The 20,868-nt window shown below is 39.0% G+C and overlaps 1 protein-coding gene across 5 annotated transcripts in view; it reads right to left on the bottom strand.

Moving 5' to 3' along the window:
• The window catches only part of LOC109375356 (ceruloplasmin), a 63,413-nt gene that overhangs the window by 14,494 nt on the left and 28,051 nt on the right, over positions 1-20,868 (bottom strand). For 4 of the 5 annotated variants that reach the window (XM_019630710.1, XM_019630712.1, XM_019630714.1 and 1 more), the window contains exons 10-18: positions 13,274-13,424; positions 11,727-11,939; positions 10,452-10,659; positions 8,564-8,703; positions 7,193-7,321; positions 4,546-4,652; positions 2,742-2,958; positions 2,174-2,313; positions 368-530 (exon numbers count right to left, since the gene is read on the bottom strand). In XM_019630710.1, the coding sequence (XP_019486255.1) occupies positions 368-530; positions 2,174-2,313; positions 2,742-2,958; positions 4,546-4,652; positions 7,193-7,321; positions 8,564-8,703; positions 10,452-10,659; positions 11,727-11,939; positions 13,274-13,424 (1,468 nt within the window). Of the gene's footprint in view, positions 1-15; positions 232-367; positions 531-2,173; positions 2,314-2,741; positions 2,959-4,545; positions 4,653-7,192; positions 7,322-8,563; positions 8,704-10,451; positions 10,660-11,726; positions 11,940-13,273; positions 13,425-20,868 lie in introns of those variants that run through there. The other variant, XM_019630711.1, reaches the window with a different exon arrangement.

Here is a 20,868-nt window from a genome sequence, read left to right as displayed (position 1 = left end):
AAAAAAAAAATGTTGCTGCTTTAAGAAAGATATTAAATCCTAAATGTGTTTGTAAGCCATGGTTAGTTTCTTCATACGTAATACAACTTCTCTTAAATCAGTCCTAAGTATAATTACATCGCATCAAATTAGTGTCACTTTGTACTAGCTTTGAAACTATTGGTGCTGTTTTCAGAACCGACTGTCAGAAAAATCAGCATCCCACACCATGTAGCAGGGAAGAAAAAATTCCTGTTCAGAGGTAGAGAAGGGAGAAAGGGCAGCAAATTCACAAATGCTTCATACTGGGGGAAGAACTTCGGCAAAGTAGTACATCTTAATTATCTTGGTAATACATGACTTTTGGAATCACTGACTTGATACTCACCTTCATTTGGCAGAACAGTGTAAGTGGTTTCCATTCCAGCATGAATGTGGTCTGTCACGTGACAGTGGAGTAACCAGATCCCAGGTGTCCTTGGAAACATTTCTAGGGTTTGGTATGTCCCAGGGAAAATGTCAAAGACATCAGAACTATAAATGCCCCTGTGCTTAATTAGAAAAATGACAAATATTATATAATGTTTATTGTATGTGAGAATTGATTCAATCTCTCATTGACCAGCTCAATGATATTAGAAAAAAGGGTAAATCTGTTTAAAAAATGAGACCCTACATACATCTATGTTTAATACAAACAGTGAGATATGTGATCCTTGTATTCCTGCTAAACCCTCAGCACTATGGGAAGGAAAGATGTGATGAGAGTGAACCCATCAATCAGGACTGTGTGTTACCTCTTACACTTCGACTCCAGTTTGCCTTTTTGTCAGAGCATTTGTGGTACAAAATGGAGCTGAGCTGTGGCCCCATTTTAGCCCTAATCTCACTGTTGCTGAACCTATCTTAGATTAATTTATCTGTGAAATTTGGGGCAGATGGGGTAAGGAGGGGATTAGAAAAGGAGACCAATGGAAGAGCCAAAACTAGAGGTGGTTCAGGTAGAGTCTTGACTAGACACAAAGTACTTGGCATGTATTTCCATAAGGACAGAAAAAGCCCCGGGCCTGTCGAGCGCCTCAGTTGGTTAAGAGCTTGCCCAAGAGCGCGAGCTCTGAGCAACAGGGTCACCAGTGTGATTCCCACATGGGCCAGTGACGCTGCGCCCCAAGCTGAGCTGCACTGAGCTGCCAACAGGTGGAAGGATGGCTCAGCTGGTGAGAGCATGTGATCTTAACAAAAAGACTGCTAGTTTGAATGATGGGCTATGCCCACCCGCAACTAAAGACTGAACTTGGCACCTTGAGTTGAGCTGCCCGCCGGGTGACTCAGGGGATAGAGCACATGCTCTTTACAACAAGGTTGTCTGTTCAACTCCTGCATGGGATGGTGGCTACGCTCACCCGCAACCAATTGAACACAGCACCTTGAGCTGAATGGCGCGACTGGACTTGGGAGCTGAGCTTGCTGCGACCTCCACAACTAACATTGAAGGACAACAACTTGGCTGTTCCCCTTCCTCAATTCCCCAATACTGTTCCCCTCCCCCAATACCCCAACATTGTTCCCCTCCCCCAATTCCCCAATTTTTTTTAAAAAAAAAAGGAAAAAAAGCCCAGTAACAATATAACGTCGATATAAATAAAAATACAGATAATAAAATGGCCTTTCTGAAGTGTGCTTCTTGGTGGCTTCTGAATTTTACACATTAACTCAAAGGTAAGAAAAAAGCCTTCCAAAAAGGGCTATTCACTCCTGCTGAAATTAGCACTGGGTGAGAAGTAGAAATAGGATTGAGATCTAGGGACCAACCAGTCATGTGGCGACAAACTGATGATCTGGCCACGTAAGGGCATTTAAGATCCGGAACTTAGAACAGACAAAGGATATACTTAAACTTTGCCTCTACTCTGATCCATCATCCAAGCATCCCTACTTTCTCTGCTAACAATTCCATTCAAACGCCTTGTTTGTGAACATGTGAGAACTCCCATGAAAATCCAGTAAAACTGCAAATCCCAGGAAAAGCCCTGGATGTAACAAAGGTTGGTAATGGCAAATGAAATTGCTATGAAAATAATTTAGTCGTCGTTTGAAACTTTGAACTTTTCATAAGTCTCTCTGAGGAAATGTTTTCGTTTGTATTAAAACATTTTCAAGTAGAGCAAGAATAATGACCATGGACGGCTCTTACCTTGTATCGGAAGCTGTGGCCATGGAAATGGACCGAGTGCAAGTCTATTTCATTGCCCATTCCCATCAGATACCAGTTGACTTCATCTCCCACATGCATTGTGAGGCCTTGTAGGTTCCCAAACATCCTTCCGTTAATAGCTGGGGAAAGCATACGATTTTTATATTACTTTTCAGGATATTTTACACTGAGCTATTTCACATAAAATATGATTACTAGATTAATGAAAAGGATCTTTTTTTTTTAGGTAATAGACCCTTTTTTACTACAGATGGGGCAAATTGATATTTTAAGGTCACTAATGTCCCAAGCTTGCTTAGTCACTGGGCACCAAAAGCCTTAATCCTAATTTTGAGTTTATTTAAAAGGGAATGAGATTTTGGAATTGGGAGAGCAGTTAGTAGACAATTTTGAATAGTCCCCTTTTTGCTTGGAACAGAATTCTACCTCATGTACAAAGTGAGGCAGAAGGGGTTTATTGTAAAATGAAACAAGTGAATAGTCTTCAAAGTAATTTTGTCTGAAAGAAGACAAGGGAAAAAATAGGTTTTAGAATAATGTATCATACCATGCATTTTATTGCTTTCTATAAATTCATCATTGTCTTTCTTTACTTTCTCAGGGTGATCAGAGTATGTTTTGATGTTGTCATCCAAGTACCAAGATTCATTCTCATCAAAAACAAAAAACAGAAGGAAAAATTCCAGTTTCTTTATGGGATTTACTACTTTTAGGTAATGTCTCCGACAAACAATCAGTGGGCCAATTAATCCACTGTAGAGATCCTGAAAACAAGCAAAAACTTCAGTCATCCTTGTGATATAGGTCATGATTTCAGAGAGCTGGGACCTTATTGCCCACAGCCTCAGGAATTAGGGAAGGACTGATTTAGGGAGTAGGCTTTGCCCAATGTAGTGCTGTCAAGTCAGTGCCTTTCCACTTGAAGTCGTTACATTGGAGCAGTGGTGAGTTGTAGGTAGGTTACATGGGTGATGCTGAAGTAAGAAATGTGTGCAGAGGCCAAATATGGGTGCAGCTAATGAGCAGCAATGTGAAAGAACCCCAAACAAAGTGTTGGTTTGCCTATTCCATAGGCCAAGCACATGTCAGTCACTAAAAATCCAGAGACTAATCAGACAAAGCCTCTGCCCTCCAGGAATTTGTCTAGTGGGGAAAATCGAGTAATAGAAGAAATGAACCACTTGCTGCGGTAGAGATGCGTACAGGGCTAATGAACAGAGAAGGAAGATTTGGCTGAGCTTCAGTAGTGGCAGATTAGTTCTTGAAGGGCCTTTGAGTTGTATCATGTTCAGCAATTTTATATTTTGTCTTGTGGGTCATAGGTAGCCACTGAAAAATTAAACAAGGGATGGCAGCATATTTGCATTTTAGACCAATCATACTGCTGGTAGAGGAAAGGAAGGCTTGGAGGGGGAAGAGATTGGAGATTGGGAGGCCATTGCAGTAGTTGAGGCAAATTATAAGGATCTGATCTATGGAGATCCAGAGAAGAGGAATGGACTGAGCTCTACGCAGGTGGGTGAATTGCCTGGGTGAGCGAGGGGGAACATTAGGTACTTCATATCCAGGGCTAGAGCTTGAACAACTGAGTAGATTTGTGCGTATGGTGCTATTTATCACAATAGGAAATACAGGAGGAGGTGGAGGAAGATCTCAATTTCCATTTTAGAGTTGCCAAGTTTCCAGTGCCGGCAGAACATGCTGGTGGAGATGTTCCGTTGGCAGGCGTACAGACAAGTCTGGAACTCAGGATTGAGATTTGGACTAGAGATTTAACTCTACAAAAGAATTTGGGGACATAGGTATAAAAATGTCAAATCACTCTATTATACACCTGAGACTAATATAACTAATATAATATTGTATATCAACTATACTTAAATAAACAAATAAATAAATATAAAAAAAATTTTACATGTTGTGATTCGTAGTTGAGTGTTGTGTTGACTTTGAACTATTTACTCAAACAGCAACATCAGTTGTGCTGTGACTGACTGGTGAGGTCAGCATTTTCATTATCATGTAATAATGGAGCTCTGAAATCATATACCTCAGTTCTTTGAGTTTAATGAATTTTCATATTAAAAGGGAAATAAAATACTGTATTGATTAATGTTTAATTCTGTGCTATCCATAATCAGCAGTCATAGAGTTGATACAGTTATAACTGTATCCTTAGAAACAAACAACCCACCCACCCACAAAAAGGAAACCAAAGTGAATTGCAGAGCAGCCTACTTTCCTGGGATTTTACCATACAATTGGACCACAGGAAAACTGTAATCTCATCTTCCTTCAATTGTGTGTCCGTTTTGGAAATTTTCACAAAACACAAATGATTTAAAGTTTACCTTAACGTGATCCACAGTTGAATAGTAAGCCCATGGAATACAAGCAGAATCCTCTATTCCAGCTCCAGATCTTTCTGGAATTTTCCATATGTAAGTGCGAGTTTCACCTGTATTAATCAAGTGTTGATGTATCTGGTTATATTTGGTATATATTTGATACACACACACACACACACACACACACACACACACACACACACACACTAAGTCTTGGTAACCATGACCCAGAACCTGGAAATGTCACGGTAATTAGTTGTAAAAGTAGTGGTACTCAAAGTTTTATTCAGGAATATCATTTTAAGACAAATTGTAAGACACTTTTATATCTTCTTTATCAGTTATGAATTAACTAGCCATGACACAGATGTGATACCATAAAGGCCAGAAGATGGTTATTCCAATATCACAATTTAAGGAAACTTTGCAACAGATCTTTTCTGAGCTTAAAGTATGTTTCTCTAATATACTTTTTTCAACTGTCAAGTGATTTTCCCCCAGTGCCAGTACCTTCCCCACCGTCCTCTCTGTGTCTGTGTATCTGGACTACTCTGTGTAATTCTCACAGCTTCACCAGGGCCTTCTCATTCTCTCTTTTCACCATTGTCCTCAGTGATTTCATGACTCCTGGCAGAGAGCCATGAGACCTCCATCTCATGGGTCCCTGACCTGTCACAATAACCTCCTCTCCAGGCTATCTCCTTCTGTCATCACAACTCTGTCACATACTGGACCACACCCTGGACCTTGACACTTTGAAGATGGCTACTTGCTGCCCCCCATCCCCCTGCCATTTTGCAAAGGCCTCTTCCTCCACCATTTGCCAGGGCTCTTCTCCAGCCTGACCTCTGCTTCCAGTCACCTCAGGGCTTGTCTGTCAGCCATGGCCACTTACTGCCCACTCCATTTATGAAGCCCTCACCATTACATATTCATGCTGTCAGACTTGAACTAGCCAAGTCTGACAAACCTTTATTAGAGTATGAAGCAGGACATCGTCTCAAGGGGTGTGCTGGACTTTCCTTTTCCCTTAAGCATTCATCTTACCCACCCCTAGGTCTTCATCTTTTATCTAAGCAGGACATTTTACTAAGAAGAAAGCACAGATTCACCAACTGAACACATTGTCTCTTCTTCTGTACTCTTGTTTTCATAAGCTAAAAAATGACATTTTCTTCTGTCCTCCATTCCCCACCCCAACCTGCTCTGTCACCAGTGCTCGAGGCCCCAAACCCTGGCCCAGCCTTGACCCCTCCTCCTTCCCCAATTCCCTAATCTTTCAGCAGGTCCTTCTAGCACCACCATTAAAATTGAACCAGATTGTGACCACTCACCACTTGAGCTGCTTCTATCCCAGTCCCAGTCTCATTATTATTTTGCCCAGATTGTGGCAGTAACGCCCTAAATGAGTCTGGACTCTTCCCTTGTGCGCAGTCATTATCCACACACCAGCCACCACAGTCTTTTAAAAAGTGTTCATTGGAGTATCACTCTCCAGCTCCAACCCTCACGTGGGTTTGTAGACTAAAACCTAAGGTCCCAACCATGGCCTCGGTGGTCCCCCTCCCTCCTGCGGTATCTGGTCCCCTGCCCTCCTGATATCTCTCTCTTCACATTCTTTCTCCTGTTGGCTCTGCTGTGGCCTTTGGACACTTGCTCTTTTTCAGACACACCAAGTCTGCTCGAATCCCAGACCTAGAATGTTCTTCCCCCACAACGTCCAGTGACTCATTATTTTTCTTTATTTAGGTGTCTTCACTAGTGACAGCTCCTCAAAGAAGCCCTCCTGACCACCCTACCTAAAATAGCACCATTGTTATTATTGTCTCTTATCCACCTTCATTTTTATAGCACTTTTAGTAAATATATATATATCTATATATCTATATATCTATATCTATATCTATCTATCTATATCTATCTATCTATCTATCTATCTATCTATCTATCTATCTATCTATATATATATATATATATAAATGGTCTCCTTTCAAAGAATATGTGGGTCTTGAAGGCAGGGCTTTTCATTTCTATTCCCTTAAATTGACAAGAGCTGCTTTAAAGAGTAATTTGTTTTTTCTCACTTCATATATTTGGGAACTACTAAATTTCTGAGAAATGGTCCTTTCCTAGAAGCCAACTTTGCAACTAGTAGATGAAAAATACAATTTTTATTAAAGAAAGCACACCCTTTTATTTCATCTATTTCAGCTTTTACTCTGTGTTAAATATTGGTTGAGTTCCCAGTACATTCCAGATATTGGACTAGATACTGGGAATTTAAAATGTCAAGGGGCAGCCTCTACCCTTGGGACCCCATCTTTGGATACAGGCATGGAAACATTTGGCCACATGCTGCACAGTAAATGCTATTTGGGGAGAAATCATCTCGGCTTACTCAAACCTGAGTGTTTGTAGATGTGCAGTACCATCGGATTTTTTCCTTACAGTTCTCCTGGGAATGTTTTGCTATGTGCTGTAATCATACACACATGCAGACACACCTCCCTGTGTCCCCTCCTAACCACCTCCTTCTTCTCTTCCTCAAGACACACTCATTTGAAAGGAATACCTCTCTGATAACATTGCTTGTGAAAAAGCAGTAACACCTATTGCACACCCCTGCCCCTCCCCCCGCATCTCCCCGTACCTGGTAAAGTCGGAGTAACTGTAGAACTCTCTGTTTTCACCCCATGGGCATGTATTGAGTAGGGCCTTGTGGCCATGTTTTTAAAGACAATTTTAACTTTGTCTCCAACATCTGCATGAAGTTGTGGACCTGGCAAGAGGGAAAGCAAGAGTGGCTTATACACCTGCCAGATTGGAAGTTCAACTCAGTACTCAGAGCGAAGATCAGGTAACTTTCTCAGCGTTAAGACCAAGAGTCTGAGGGGTCCTGCCCACCCCATGGCTTCATGCTGTACTGCTCTTGAATTTAGACCTGTTCCCAGAGGATTCAGGATAAAAACACGAGTAACAGCTGCCTCTGCAGATGGTAGTGCATTTCTTATCTAAAGTGCTATGGAGGTTTGGGTCTGAAAGTCCCCTGCAGTGTAATGGCCCAATCCTGGAGTCAGCTGTGATCCATTCCTGGCCAGGAGTCATGAGGCAGCACCTGCTCTCATTTCTTAGAATTTGGACTTCCCACCAAACCCAGCATGAATTGATGGCAGTCCTGCATTTCAAAGAGTGTGTGGGGCTAGCCCTCCCCTCTCTCCCCTCGAACTGACCTTAGCGTGTCTCTTGTCTGGGAGAATTACTGTGACCCAGCACTGAGGCCTCTGCTTTGGGTATCTTACTCCTTGGGCTGAGGATAACCAAGCCCCAGACTCTGTTAGTGTGGAAACACAGTGGGGCTGGGAGTGGTGCCCCCTGCACTGGATGATTTTTAAGAAAATTCCCAAGATCAGTGTTGTCGAGATCTTAGACATTCTGTCTTAAAATGATTACTGAAAAACTAAAGGCAACTTTTCCCATGCCTTGTGCAAGTGACACATTTTTCTTTTTTTATTTCCTTGTCCATATGTACATTTCTTATTGGAGTTAATCATTTACATCTTAATTTTAAAAGCAAATAGCTATGATATTTTTTTATTTAGAGGGGTGGGATAATGGGGAGAATTTGATTAAGAATTTCATTAGCAAGTAATTTCTAAAATTTCACCAAAACTAAAGGCATCAGTTTGATAAACACCAAAAATATACAATTTCATTATTATATGGAATAATACATTGTTTCCGACAGAAATAAGTAATATTTTATTATACTATATTCTTTAGTAACTAGAGGCTTCTCATTTTATTGAATAACTAGTATTTTTTGAAGATCTAATTTGCTTTATTAAATGATTCATGAATCGAGCAGCACCCCATGTAGCAACTAGAACTCTCCTATTTTTTATTTTTATTGCAATATCTTTGATACATGAACCAAGAAAATTAAACCCATGGACATGGTCTATCACTGCACATAGAGGCACAACACTGACCCACACCATATGACCCAGAGCTGTTAGTTTACCTAGAACTCCCAGATGTTCCTCTTCAGCTTTTCTCTCCACTGGAACTTGGAAGTTGCTATTAGTGTATTGTCGATAGACAGCTTTCTTGTACTTTGAGCCTATGTAAAATTCTTCCTTATCTAAAAATGCATTCGAAACACTTAAAAAAAATATACACACAACTAAGGTTACTATTTGACTTAATGAAAGTGGAAGATGAGTTTTAAATTTTAAATATTGAACAGACATACAGTTTTTATTTAAGTCATTATGCTAGGTTTTAATATCACTCTCTCTATTCCAGCAAGAAAGAACAAGACTTTTAAAATAGACCGGTGTGATAGAAAGTGTACCTAGCTAAACATGGAGTCATCGGAGTCCTGGCCCTGACTCTGCCACTAGCTAAAATGAACCCCAGCTAGTCTTGCCTATTGGAGCCTCAGTTTCTTCACTCCTAAAATGAGGTATTCGATGAGATCATCTCTCAGGGTTTTTTTATAGCACTGAAATTTTGTGGGTCCAGATTTCACCAATAAAGTGTTCTTTGGTTACTGCAATGTTTCTGACCTATAGGAACTGAAATGGCCATGTTTTTCTAAATCTATCCTTTACCTAAAGTTTTTATTGATTCCTAATATGTCCTGTAGCCTTTTGACTGTTTTACCCCAATCACTGAAATAACCTCTTACTCCTTTACACCGCAAATTGTAATCACCATCACAGTCCAACTAACCAGCTAACCATTGCTTAGCTACATGTTGTCAGTCATGTTGTGCACCCCAGATTGGAACACATGCTACCCCCCGCCCCCGCCATCTCTCTAATCACATCCTCAAAGGGTTAGCACATGACATGTGAGATGACAGAGGGAGAGTGCTTGGAAAAGTACAAAAGGGCAAACTAGAAGTGAGGTGACACTGCTCTAATGGAATGTTTCTGAAGCTCTGATCACCATCCTTAACTTACATTTATTCATACTGAACTTATTTTTACATTTTCATGATGCACTTGTTACTGGTGGTTTTGAAGGCAGAGACCATATCTGCTATACTGCCCTTAAGAATTTAAAATATTCTTCCCAGGGGCTGGCCGAGTGGCTCAGTTGGTTAAGAGTGCAAGCGCTGAGCAACAGGGTCACTGGTTCAGTTCCCACATGGGCCAGTGAGCTGTGCCTGAGCTGAACTGCTGCTGAGCTGCTAACAGGTGGCAGGACGGCTCAGCTGGTTAGAGCATGTGCTCCTAACAACAAGGTTTCTGATTGACTCCCGCATGGCATGGTGGGCTACGCCCACCTACAACTAAGATTGAACACTGCACCTTGAGCTGAGTGGCAATGGGGGGCCAGGAGGCGACTGGACTTGGAGCTGAGCTAGCTGCACCCTCCACAACTAAGATTGAAGGACAACAACTTGGCTGTTCCCCTTCCCCAATTTTCCAACACTGTTCCCCTTCCCCAACTTCCCAATAAAATCTTTTAAGAAAACAATTCTTCCCATACATAATAGTTTTAAGAATGTGAAATAACTGATCACTAGACTAATAAAATCTTTGGAGGAAAGATAAGATAAACAGCACATAGTTGGTAAGGAAAATAATATTTTAGCTCTAAATTTAGGCATTAATTTTGGTTTAAGTTTGAAAATCAATGACAAGGTAAGAGCATATGAATGTGAGAAAGTCCAATAGAAATGAAAGTAAGATGAGTGACTGCAAAGAATCAAATGAGACCAAGAGAAATTTTCCTGTGAGAAAACTGAGAGAAGCAGAAATTAATGAGGAAGGATTCCTAGATAGTGTTTTGTGGTTATTGTTTAATGCAACTGTTTGTTTTACTACAATTTAGCATAAATCTTACTTCTCTGAAAGAGAAACTAAAAAAAAAAGAGAAATCAGAGTCTAGAGAATTACTTGCGCTCTTGTAAATGATGCAGCTCCTTTTCCCACTTCCTACTTGGGGAATAATCCCATTCCACCTCCACTGCTGCGATGTAGTAGGTCCTCTCTCCCAGGTATAAGTTTGGATTCTCGGACAGTTGCCTGCATTGGTTCACAGTGTATTTTTGCTTCATGCCACCTGTGTAGTGATCAGTTGTGAGGCACTCAACATCAAAAGTCCCTGAAAAGATAAATAAGAAAGCATGTCACTCCTTTGCTCACTGCCTCCTGTGGCTCCTCACCTCACTCCGAATAAACATCAATGTCCTGGTCACCTGGGTTAAATGATCGGGCTTCCTACATCTCTGATCATGTCACCTAGCACTTACTCTGCTCCAGCCACACAGGCCTCTTTGCTGTTCTTAGAACAGGTCAAAGGTGTGCCTGCCTCAGGGCCTTTGCATATGCTGTTTCTTCTGCCTGGAACACTATCCAAAATATCCACATGGCCCTTGCACTCATTTCATTCAAGCCTCTCCTTAATTTTCACCTTCTTAGAGGATCTTGACCCAACTCCCCCGATAAGTCACCAGCCCCTTCTTCTGCCCTATTTTTCTTCATAGTACTTACAACCGTTTGATACTTGCTTGCATTAGAATTTCAGCTCCATGAGAGCAGACACTTTATAACTCTTTTGTTTACTGTTGTATTTACATTTGTCTAATGAATGAAGGAATAGGTGACACTGGACCTATCTTATGTTTTAGTGGCACATAATGTAAAGCCTGAAGTAAGTTAGTATATTTTCATATTTTGGTGAAAATTCTTTCTTTTTTGGTTATTTTGTCTTCTTCAGAGCCAGGCCTGTAGATTTCTCTGAATTTGAATGGCTATATTTCTAGCATAGGATATTCAGTTGTAAATACTTGACAAGCCAACACTACATCTAGGCTACAGAGACATGATGAAAAGTCTAGATGCAGAGCCTTTGTGGAAGTCATCCCTTTCAGTCTGATTTGCCAGCTATCTGTAAAAGGGACCTAATATAAAAGAAGACTGTCTTGAGGATTCTGCTTTATGGAAATGAGAGGAATCCGTCCACTCTTTTGTCACTCCTTTTCCTTCAACCAACCAAGAGGAAATGGACCGACTTGGCATATATAGTGGCCCTGATTTGCTCTTCCAAGGAAAGAAAGGGTACTTAGGAGGCTTAGGGAAGGGAGGAGCTAATCACCCAACACAAGATTTTAAACCAAAACCTCAGGAATTGACCCAATAAAGACTTGTCTTGACTTTAAAGAAATATACCTTTAGTGTCAGGCTGCATGGAGAGTGTAAGACTTGTTTGAGGAAAGAGGTTTGCTGTGTCTCTCCTTTCTCCTCTTGACACATATGTATTTCCTGAAAAATAAATCCCGTGTACATCGGCCTCATTTCCAACACTGAATAAATACCACACGACTGAATCTCCTTGGCACATATTGAGACCAGGCTGATTCCCGTACATAAATCCATTGATGGCTGTAAAAAGGTGAGAAATAACATTTTGAAAGTGGTTTACCTTATGCCCCACTACCTGACAACCTCCCAGACTCTCCAGAGCCAACATTGTTTATTTAATTTTAAAAGACCCTCCAGGCCTGTCTACTCCTCTGTGTGTTGGGACTGTCTCTGCAACTCCTTGCTGTCCCCAGCAATTCCAGAGCCCAAACGAGCAGAGCTGAGGCAGGGTTCTCAAAGCTCTGTGCCCTGGGGAATCTCCCTGTCCTTCCCAGCTAGAAGAACTTCTCAGTTCTCTCACAGGCCACGTTTGTGAATACCCAAATGTATGAGTAATAATAGCTTTTCCTGGGCACTGTAGACTGGGAATGGATTTGTGGTTCCAAATGGAAAATTCTCTGATTCATCTTGAATAATAGGGTAGAGTATTTGCAGGAAGTTTTCTCTCACTGCTATTTCCAATAGATAATATATCCTTGACTCCTCCAAAATTTTAAAAATGCAAAATAAAAAGGAATATTTTAAAGATTGTTGGTAATGTGATTAGTATCCATCCAACTAAAAAGAAAAAATTGATCTGTAACACAAGTTCATGTTTTCATTCTTCTTGCTACAGTGGTTTTCACATGCTGTCCATTAGTGCTCTGGCTGTTTTGAACAATTAGCTCACTGTCTCTAAACCCTAACTGCACTTTAGAATTACACTGGGAGCTAAAAATACATCTGATGTTAGGTTTCAATTAAATAAAAATCTCTGGAGGTTGTCCTAGGCATTTTAAAATAGTTTTAATAGTTTTTAAAAGCTCCCCAGGTGAGTCTACTGTGTAGTCACGGGTGAGAATCATTGAAATTCACTGAGATCAGAGACAACATCTTTCTTCAGATTAAATAACAAAATGAGCCGGTCATTATTAAGCCACAGATGGGAAAAAGTATCTGATTCAGTAGTTCTCAAACTTGAGCATATATCAGAATCACCAGGAGGGTTTGTTAAACATAAATTGCTGGCCCCACACCCAAAGTTTCTGATTCAGTGGGTCAGGGTTGGGGCCCCAAAATTTGCGTTTCTAATAAGCCCTAGGTGATGCTGAGGCTGCTGATCCAGGGATCACATTTTAAGGACCACGCATCTAATTGACATATTTTGTAATGTTTCATCCTGGGTTAAGTGAAATGAGGAAAAATTGGCTGACCTGTGAAATAATCAATGATATTACCCTCAGAGCACGATTGTACTTAATCATTTATTGAAACTTGGTCAATGGGCATACCTACTGGAATTTTGGAGTAATTCAAAGCGTTCCATGTGCAGTGCTGAACTAACTTGGTAAAGTGGCAGATGATGCAGTACTTACAGTGCATCTTATTAGATTCCTGAAAATCTTCATCTTCCTTATCTACCCGATCAGGTGCAGTTGTAAACATTTTAATATTATCATCCAGGAGTAAACTCTCATTCTCATCAAACACTGTGGGTAACAAATAGAACTCCTTGTCTACGTCTTTCTGGAAATCAAAACAAGAACAATGAAGTTAAGACAGAATAAGTAAAGCCGAAAGACTTCCATGCACACAATACTATTTGTGTACAAACACACTAAAGGAAAGATAAGAACAGAAGTTTCCATTCCTCTTTGTAAACTGGGGCTCATGGAATACTCCAGCTGACCACCATAGTTTTCATTATATCCGTGTGGTGGATTTTTAGTTCAACATGATAATCTAAGCCTCTCACTGCACCTAAAAGTTCTCTTTCCTCTCCCTACCTTCCTACCAGCTCTGCCAATGTTAATTGAACCCAGCAAAAAAAAAAAAAAAAAAGTTAAAATAGCGGGGAATATATATACCTGTGCTGGAAATCAGGGAAAGTGCCATCACACTCGTGAAAACACGAAGAATTTCTATAAGGCACAGCAGGTGGAAGCTGACAGAGAGAGGGATCATCTTAAGGGAAGAAATAGCCTGCCAAGTGAATTGAAACAGGAAGCTACACAGCCTCCAGCCATCTGGGCAAACATTCTAGCTCCCCTGCCTCATCTCTGGTGAAAAATAAGTAAGTAACAATGCTGTCTGGTCTACAAAATGATTCAGTAGTTCAGAAGAAGGCAGTCAGTCTAAAGAATCAAAGCATACGAGCCTCTGAGAACAAGCTACTACCTCAGAGAAGATAAAATTTTAGATTATTGCACATCTTCTTCCTCAGGTTATTTTTTCAGGTCAAAAACATGATTATCAAATTTAAAAAATCAAATTAAAGCAGAGACCTGAAGGATAGATTCTGCAGGAAACTAAGTAAATGATGGTGATGAGCTTAAGAAAGCTCCCATAAATCAGGAAAAGATTCAAAGATTAAAAAAATACACATAGCAGAGAGGAGTTATAAAAGGGTGAGACTTAAGGATAATAAATAATAGTGTAACTGTTCACCACCATAAAAAAAAAAGACTGTAGTATTCAGATTCAAAAGTTTTTCTGTAAACAAAGCAAAATTAGTCAGAGATCTATACCTAAAAATGTTCTGGTAAAATTTTTGTACTTCAGAGATAGACAACAAGAACATATTCTCAGATGTGTAAGGATTCCAATAGGGGAATGCTACAATCACTTACATACTAATCTGAAGAGAAAACTTCAGTGAAAAGGTAACAGGTGACATTTTCTGATCAACAAAACTAAAAATTAGTAATAAAAGTACAAAAACTTTAAAACTAAAAAGATCATATTTGATTCAAATAACTCTTAGAACAAAGAAGAAACAAAAATGACTTACTATTTAGTAAATAATGTCCATGAGGACACTATGAGTCATGTATGTACTATAACTAAACATATAAATTGAGTCTGAAATGCATTTTATTTTAAGAAAAAAATGAATAAAAATAAATGTTGTAAATATCTAAATATTCTAGAAAACTAAAGTTAAAAAGAAGAAAGAAATTAAAGACAAAAACAGAAATTAATAAATTAGAACAAAAATTAAAATCGCTAAACTGAAAAATGTGTTTGTTGAAAAATCAATAAAATACACAAAACTGGTAAGTCTAATAAAAAAAATGGAGACAGAACTCAAATATTCCACATTAAGAATGAAAAAGAAATATAACTACATGTATAGGGGAGAAAAATTAAGACCATTATGTACAGTAAATGTGACCAGTTGACTTAGAAGAAGGCACCTGAAGAGACCAATATCTACAGGTGAAATGAAAACAGTGATTAAAACATAAACAACATAACTACTTCTTCAAAGTCACAAAGTCAAAATAACTTTACAGGCAAGTTTTTTCAAATTTCTAAGTAGCAGATGGATTCCTATCTATTTAACCTGTTCCAAAGTATTAAAAACATAGGAGTCCTCCCAATTTATTTAACAAAAATAGTATAATCATGATATAATATCTGAAAAAACACACAAAATTTAAACTAGTGTCACTTATAGCTTACATGAGACATTCTAAATAAAAAGCTATCAAATTCAACACAGAAATATATTGAAAAACACCACGCTCAAGTAAAGCCTTTTCCCAGCAGTGCAAGGATGGTTCCACATTAGGAAATCTTTAATTCAGTTGATCACACTTGTAGGTCAAAGGAGAAAAGAAATATGTTTTACATATCTTTTGTATTTTATTAATAATTTCAAGAAAATTTAAAAATAAATTTTTATAAAATTTGACATTCTGGCACTATCTGTTCCCTTTGCTTTCCCCTCAGATCTTTGCAAGGTTGCCTCCTTGAAATTTAGATGTCACCTCAAATATTGCCTCCACCTTATCTAAACTAGGATTTCTGTTCACTATCACATTACCCTATTTAAAAAAACAAAAGCAAAAAGCCAAAAAACACTTGTCACTTTCTGAAGTTACCTGTTTCCGTTTTTATGTGTTTGCTTATCTTCTCTCCCCCCAACTGCCTCACACCTCCTCCTCTTCTCTCTGCTATACCACACACTAGAGCATAAACCCTATTAAAGTAGGAAACTGACCTATCTTATTTACCAATGAATTCTCTGCCTAGCACAGGAGGTTTTCTGAGCAGCTCAAGTGATTTTTAAATAGAAAAACATTTTCACTAAACCAGAAATAGAATTTAAAAATAACAACTAATAGCCAATGTTATACTTAGTGTTAAAATAATAGAGATGTTCTCATTAAGATTAGACACTAAATAAAGCACTATTTAACATTTTTCTGAATATTTTATCCAATATGAAGCCACATGGCTAGTAAGTGAAAAAGTCAGGATGAGGATTTTTAATGCTTTCTGTAGACCTTCCTGTGTTGTGACTCCTGCATTTGCAAAATGAAGATGATGAAATATGTAGAGGATAAAACTTACACTTTAAATCTCAACTCACTGAGTATCAGTTCCTTCTCTGGAAAAAAAAAATAAAAATGGGCATAACAATACTTAGCCTCTTGGCTGGGAAGGCTAAATTAAGTAATATGTATGAAAGTGCCTGGACAGAGTTCAATAAACATTAGTCTCCTCTTATTCCTTCCCAAGGTAAGCACAAGATCAAAAAATGGGATCCAATGGTAGACAACAATTTTTTTCCAGTAACATGTTTAAAATTTTTAAATGATGACATTACAACAGACAAATAAAAATATCTAGGTATAAACTTAAAAAAAATATCCAAACCTTGTAAGGGAAACAATAAAATACTCTCAAAAACCACAAAATGAGTCTTGAACAAATGGAAAGATGTATTTTTTTTGTGTAGGATGAGTCAGCTTTATAATGATGTCCATTCTTCATTTAATATGTATATTTGAGACAATCCCAACAAAACACTGTCAGGCTTTTCTTTCCCGTCTTTCTGGAGCCAGGTAAGTTTTTAAAAGGTTCATTAAAAAGAATAAGTATGCAAAAAATAACCATTAAAATGATGAAAAAGAAGTGCAATGAGGTTTCGCTACAAATCATTAAAACATATTATAAAGGCTTTATACATAGTATTGGCACACAAATAGATAGAAACGAATGAATCAGAATAGAAAATCAAAAAAATAGACTTAATTTTGTATGAAAATTTTAGTATCTCATAAAGGCAGCATTTAAATCAACGGGGAAAAGTTAGACTTTTTAATAAATAATGTTGAGATAACAGGATAGACATATAGAAAAAGATAAATTTGATCCATTCCTCAGCTGTACACTAGAGTAATTCTAAATGGAACAAAGATTTAAATGTGAAAAATAAAACCATACAAGAACTTGAAGGTGGCATGGTTGAATTGCTTAATAACCTGGGAGATGGGCAAACTTTCTTAACTATGACTCAAAATCTATGAACAACAAAAAAAAGAAAACATGACAGAAAAATTTTTTTACATGCAAATAACATCCATAAACAAACTAAAAAGGCAAATGGCAATTAAGAAAATAAATATTTAAAACTAATATCTTAGAAAAAGGGTTTCTATTCCTAATATATTAATAGCTTCTAACTCAGTGAAGAAAAATAACCATATAGGGCTGGCCGAGTGGCTCAGTTGGTTAAGAGCGTGAGCTCTTACCAGCAAGGTTGCCAGTTCAACACCCGTATGGATGGTGGGCTATGCCCCGCCCCCCACAACTAAGATTGAACACGTCACCTTGAGCCGAGCAGCCACGAGCTGCCAATGGGCGGCCAGATGGCTCAGTGTGCAACAAGGTTGCTGGTTTGACTCTCGCATGGGATGGTGGACTATGCCCCCCACAACTAATAGATTGAAAGCGACTACTAGACTTAGAGCTGAGCTTGCGCCCTCCACAACTCAGATTGTAGGACAGCAACTTGACTTGGAGCTGATGGGTCCTGGAAAAACACAATGCTCCCCTTCCCCAATTCCCCAACACTGTTCCCCTCCCTATTTCCCCAGTAAAAATCTTAAATAAATAAATAAATAAAATAATCACATAGAAAAATAAGCTAGAGATATGAACAGTCACATAAAAGAATTTAAAATGGTGCTTAACCATTTGAAAAGATGCTCAACTACTAATAATAAGAGAAACAAATAAAAATTACAAAGATACTGTTTATGTCCTACTATGTTGGTAAAAATCCCCAAATTTGGCAATAAACTCTGCAGTAAAGCTGTGGAAATACAGATAATGTCACATATACCTGTTATGAATACAATATAACACAATTCTTATGGAATGGAATTTGGCAATATCTAGAAAAATTATATGTGTATTTACCTTTTGTCCAAGCAATACCACTTCTGGGAGTTTATCCCAAAGGTATGCTGGCAAAAATACAAAGAGATGTATGAACAAGGCTGCCCATTGTATTGTATTTGTAAGAGCAAAGTCTGGAGACAACCCAAACACATGTCAAATAGTGGACTGGTTGTATAAACTGTAGCACGTCTACACAATGGAGTAATACTTACTGTAAAAAGAAATGAAAAATGTCTCCATATATTACTGTGGAGGGAATTACAACTTTATTGTTAAGTACAAAAAAAGCAAGAATATGAATACACACACACACACACATTTGTTTATTTAAAAAAGAAAAGAAGAATTAGAGAAAAAATCAATAACACTGAAAACAGAAAACTGATAGAAACAAATAAATGAAACTAAATGGGGAGGAACTGAATTGTCTGGCTACAGGGCAGGGGCTAGAGGGGCAGCTTTTTCCTGGACAGAGGAGCTGGTGGAAGCCATTGTTTCTTTGTTGAGCCCTCCCACCTCCTGGCATGCAGATGACTGCCACATCTGAGTCTCCATCAACCTGCTAACACCATTGGTCTACGATGATTTCCTGAGAGCCCATCCCACTCAACTTTTGGGCCCACCCAAGCTGCTTCCAGTGGCTTTTCTGTATAAACAGACTGCCTTGGCTCATGCTGCAGACTTTCCTAAAAATCCTCAAAGGTTCAAAAAACCCAAACAAGCAGCATCTAGCTTCAGCATGTCCTACCTCTGGCTGAGCAGCCTTAAGCTTGGCACTAGTAACAGCTGGCCTCAGTTCACAGCTTGGCCTCTGGAGGCATCTCCAAGCACAGCATGGGTGGCTGCCATCTGTGGATTGCTTTGTGGCTAATTCCAGTTGGCCCTGGGCAGGGCACAGGCTGCAGCTGCACTTGGTCTGTGGTGTGCCCAGTCCCAGGAGGCGACAGGGATGGCACACCCAGTAGCCAAATTCAGACCCATCCAAAGCATCACTGGGCCACCTTTGGGGTCCCCAAAGGGCAGCCTTGGCAAGCACTAAAGCCCTGCTAAAGCATATTTGACTCTATAGAGTCTATAGAGTCTATATTTGATCCTATAGAGTCTATAGGATCAGTCCCTGCATAGCTGCTCCTCCTAGTAGTCACAGCCAGTCCTCACAACAATCAACCTGAGGGTCAATCCCTCCAATTGACATGCCAACAGCAACCAATGCTCAACTACAGCACAAGGGCACACACAATCCACACAGGGACACACCTGGAGTACCTGGCTCAAGTGACCAGAAAGACTGTGCCACAGCACACCTACTACATAAAACCACTCTACTGTTATAAGACTGGGAGATACTACAGCTCTAACTAATACATAGAAACAAACACAGGGAGGCAGCCAAATGGGGGAGAAAAAGAAACATGTCCCAAATAGAAGAACAGAGCAAAGCTCCAAAAAAGAACTAAACAAAATGGAGACAAGTAATCCACCAGATGCAGCACCATGTAACCAGATGCTGGTTATAAGGATGTTCAATGATCTCACGGAGAGCTTCAACAAAGAGACAGGAAACATAAAAAATGGAGACAGAAAACATAAAAAAGAACCAGTCATAAATAAAAAATACAATAACTGAAATGAAGACTACATTAGAGGGTATCAACAACAGATTGTTAGAGAGGATCGAATCAGCAATTTAAAAGATAAGGTAGCAGAAAACACCCAATCATAGTAGCAAGAAGAAAAAAGAACCCAAAAGAATGAGGGTAGTTTAAGGGGCCTCTGAGACATCAAGCATAACAGCATTCGCTTCATAGGAGTACCAGAGGAGAAGAAGAAAGCAAGGAATTGAAAATCTATTTGAAGAAGTAATGAGAAAAAAAACCTTTCTTAACCTAGTGAAGGAAACAGACACACAAGCCCAGGAAGTGCAGAGAGTCCCAAACAAGAAGAACAAAAACAGGGCACACCAAGACACATTATAATTAAAATGCCAAAGGTTAAAGACAAAGAGAGAATTTTAAAAGCAGTAAGAGTAAAGCACTTAGTTATCTACTAGGGAGCTCCCATAAGATTGTTGACTGATTTCTCAGCAGAAACTTTGCAGGCCAGAAGGGATTGGCATGAAATATTCAAAGTGATGAAAAGCTAGGACCTAGTTTACCCAGCAAAGCTATTATTTAGAATTGAAGGACAGATAAAGAGCTTCGCAGACAAGAAAAAGCTAAACAAGTTCACCAACACCAACCAGAATTATAAGGAATCTTAAAGGGACGTCTTTAAGATGGAAAAAAAAAAAGACCAAAAACATGAATAATAAAATGGTAATAATTACATATATATCAAGAATTACTTTATACGTAAATAGGTTAAATGCTTTAATCAAAAGATGGGGGGGGGCGCTAAATGGATAAGAAAACAAGACCTTTACATAAGCTGCCTACGAGAGACTCACTTCAGATCAAAAGACACACACAAACTGAAAGTAAAGAGATGGAAAAAGTTGCTTCATGAAAATGCAAATAAAAAAAAAAGAGCTGGGATAGCAATACGTATAACAGACAAAATAGACTTTAAAATAAAGGCTATAACGAGAGAAAAAGAAGGACCCAGTAATCCCAATTCTGGGTATTTATCCAAAGAAACCCCAAATACTACTTCAAGGGATACCCATATGCTCATTGTAGCATTGTTTACAAGGCCAAGATGTGGAGACACCCTGGGTATTAGTTGATGGAAGAATGGATAAAGAAGAGGTGATACATGTATACAATGGAATATTGCT

Source organism: Hipposideros armiger, unplaced genomic scaffold (genome assembly GCF_001890085.2).
Source record: "Hipposideros armiger isolate ML-2016 unplaced genomic scaffold, ASM189008v1 scaffold_936, whole genome shotgun sequence".
In the NCBI taxonomy this organism is placed as follows: domain Eukaryota; kingdom Metazoa; phylum Chordata; class Mammalia; order Chiroptera; family Hipposideridae; genus Hipposideros; species Hipposideros armiger.
The sequence above is the reverse complement of the archived record's forward strand: the minus strand, read 5'-3'. Positions and strand labels throughout refer to the sequence as shown.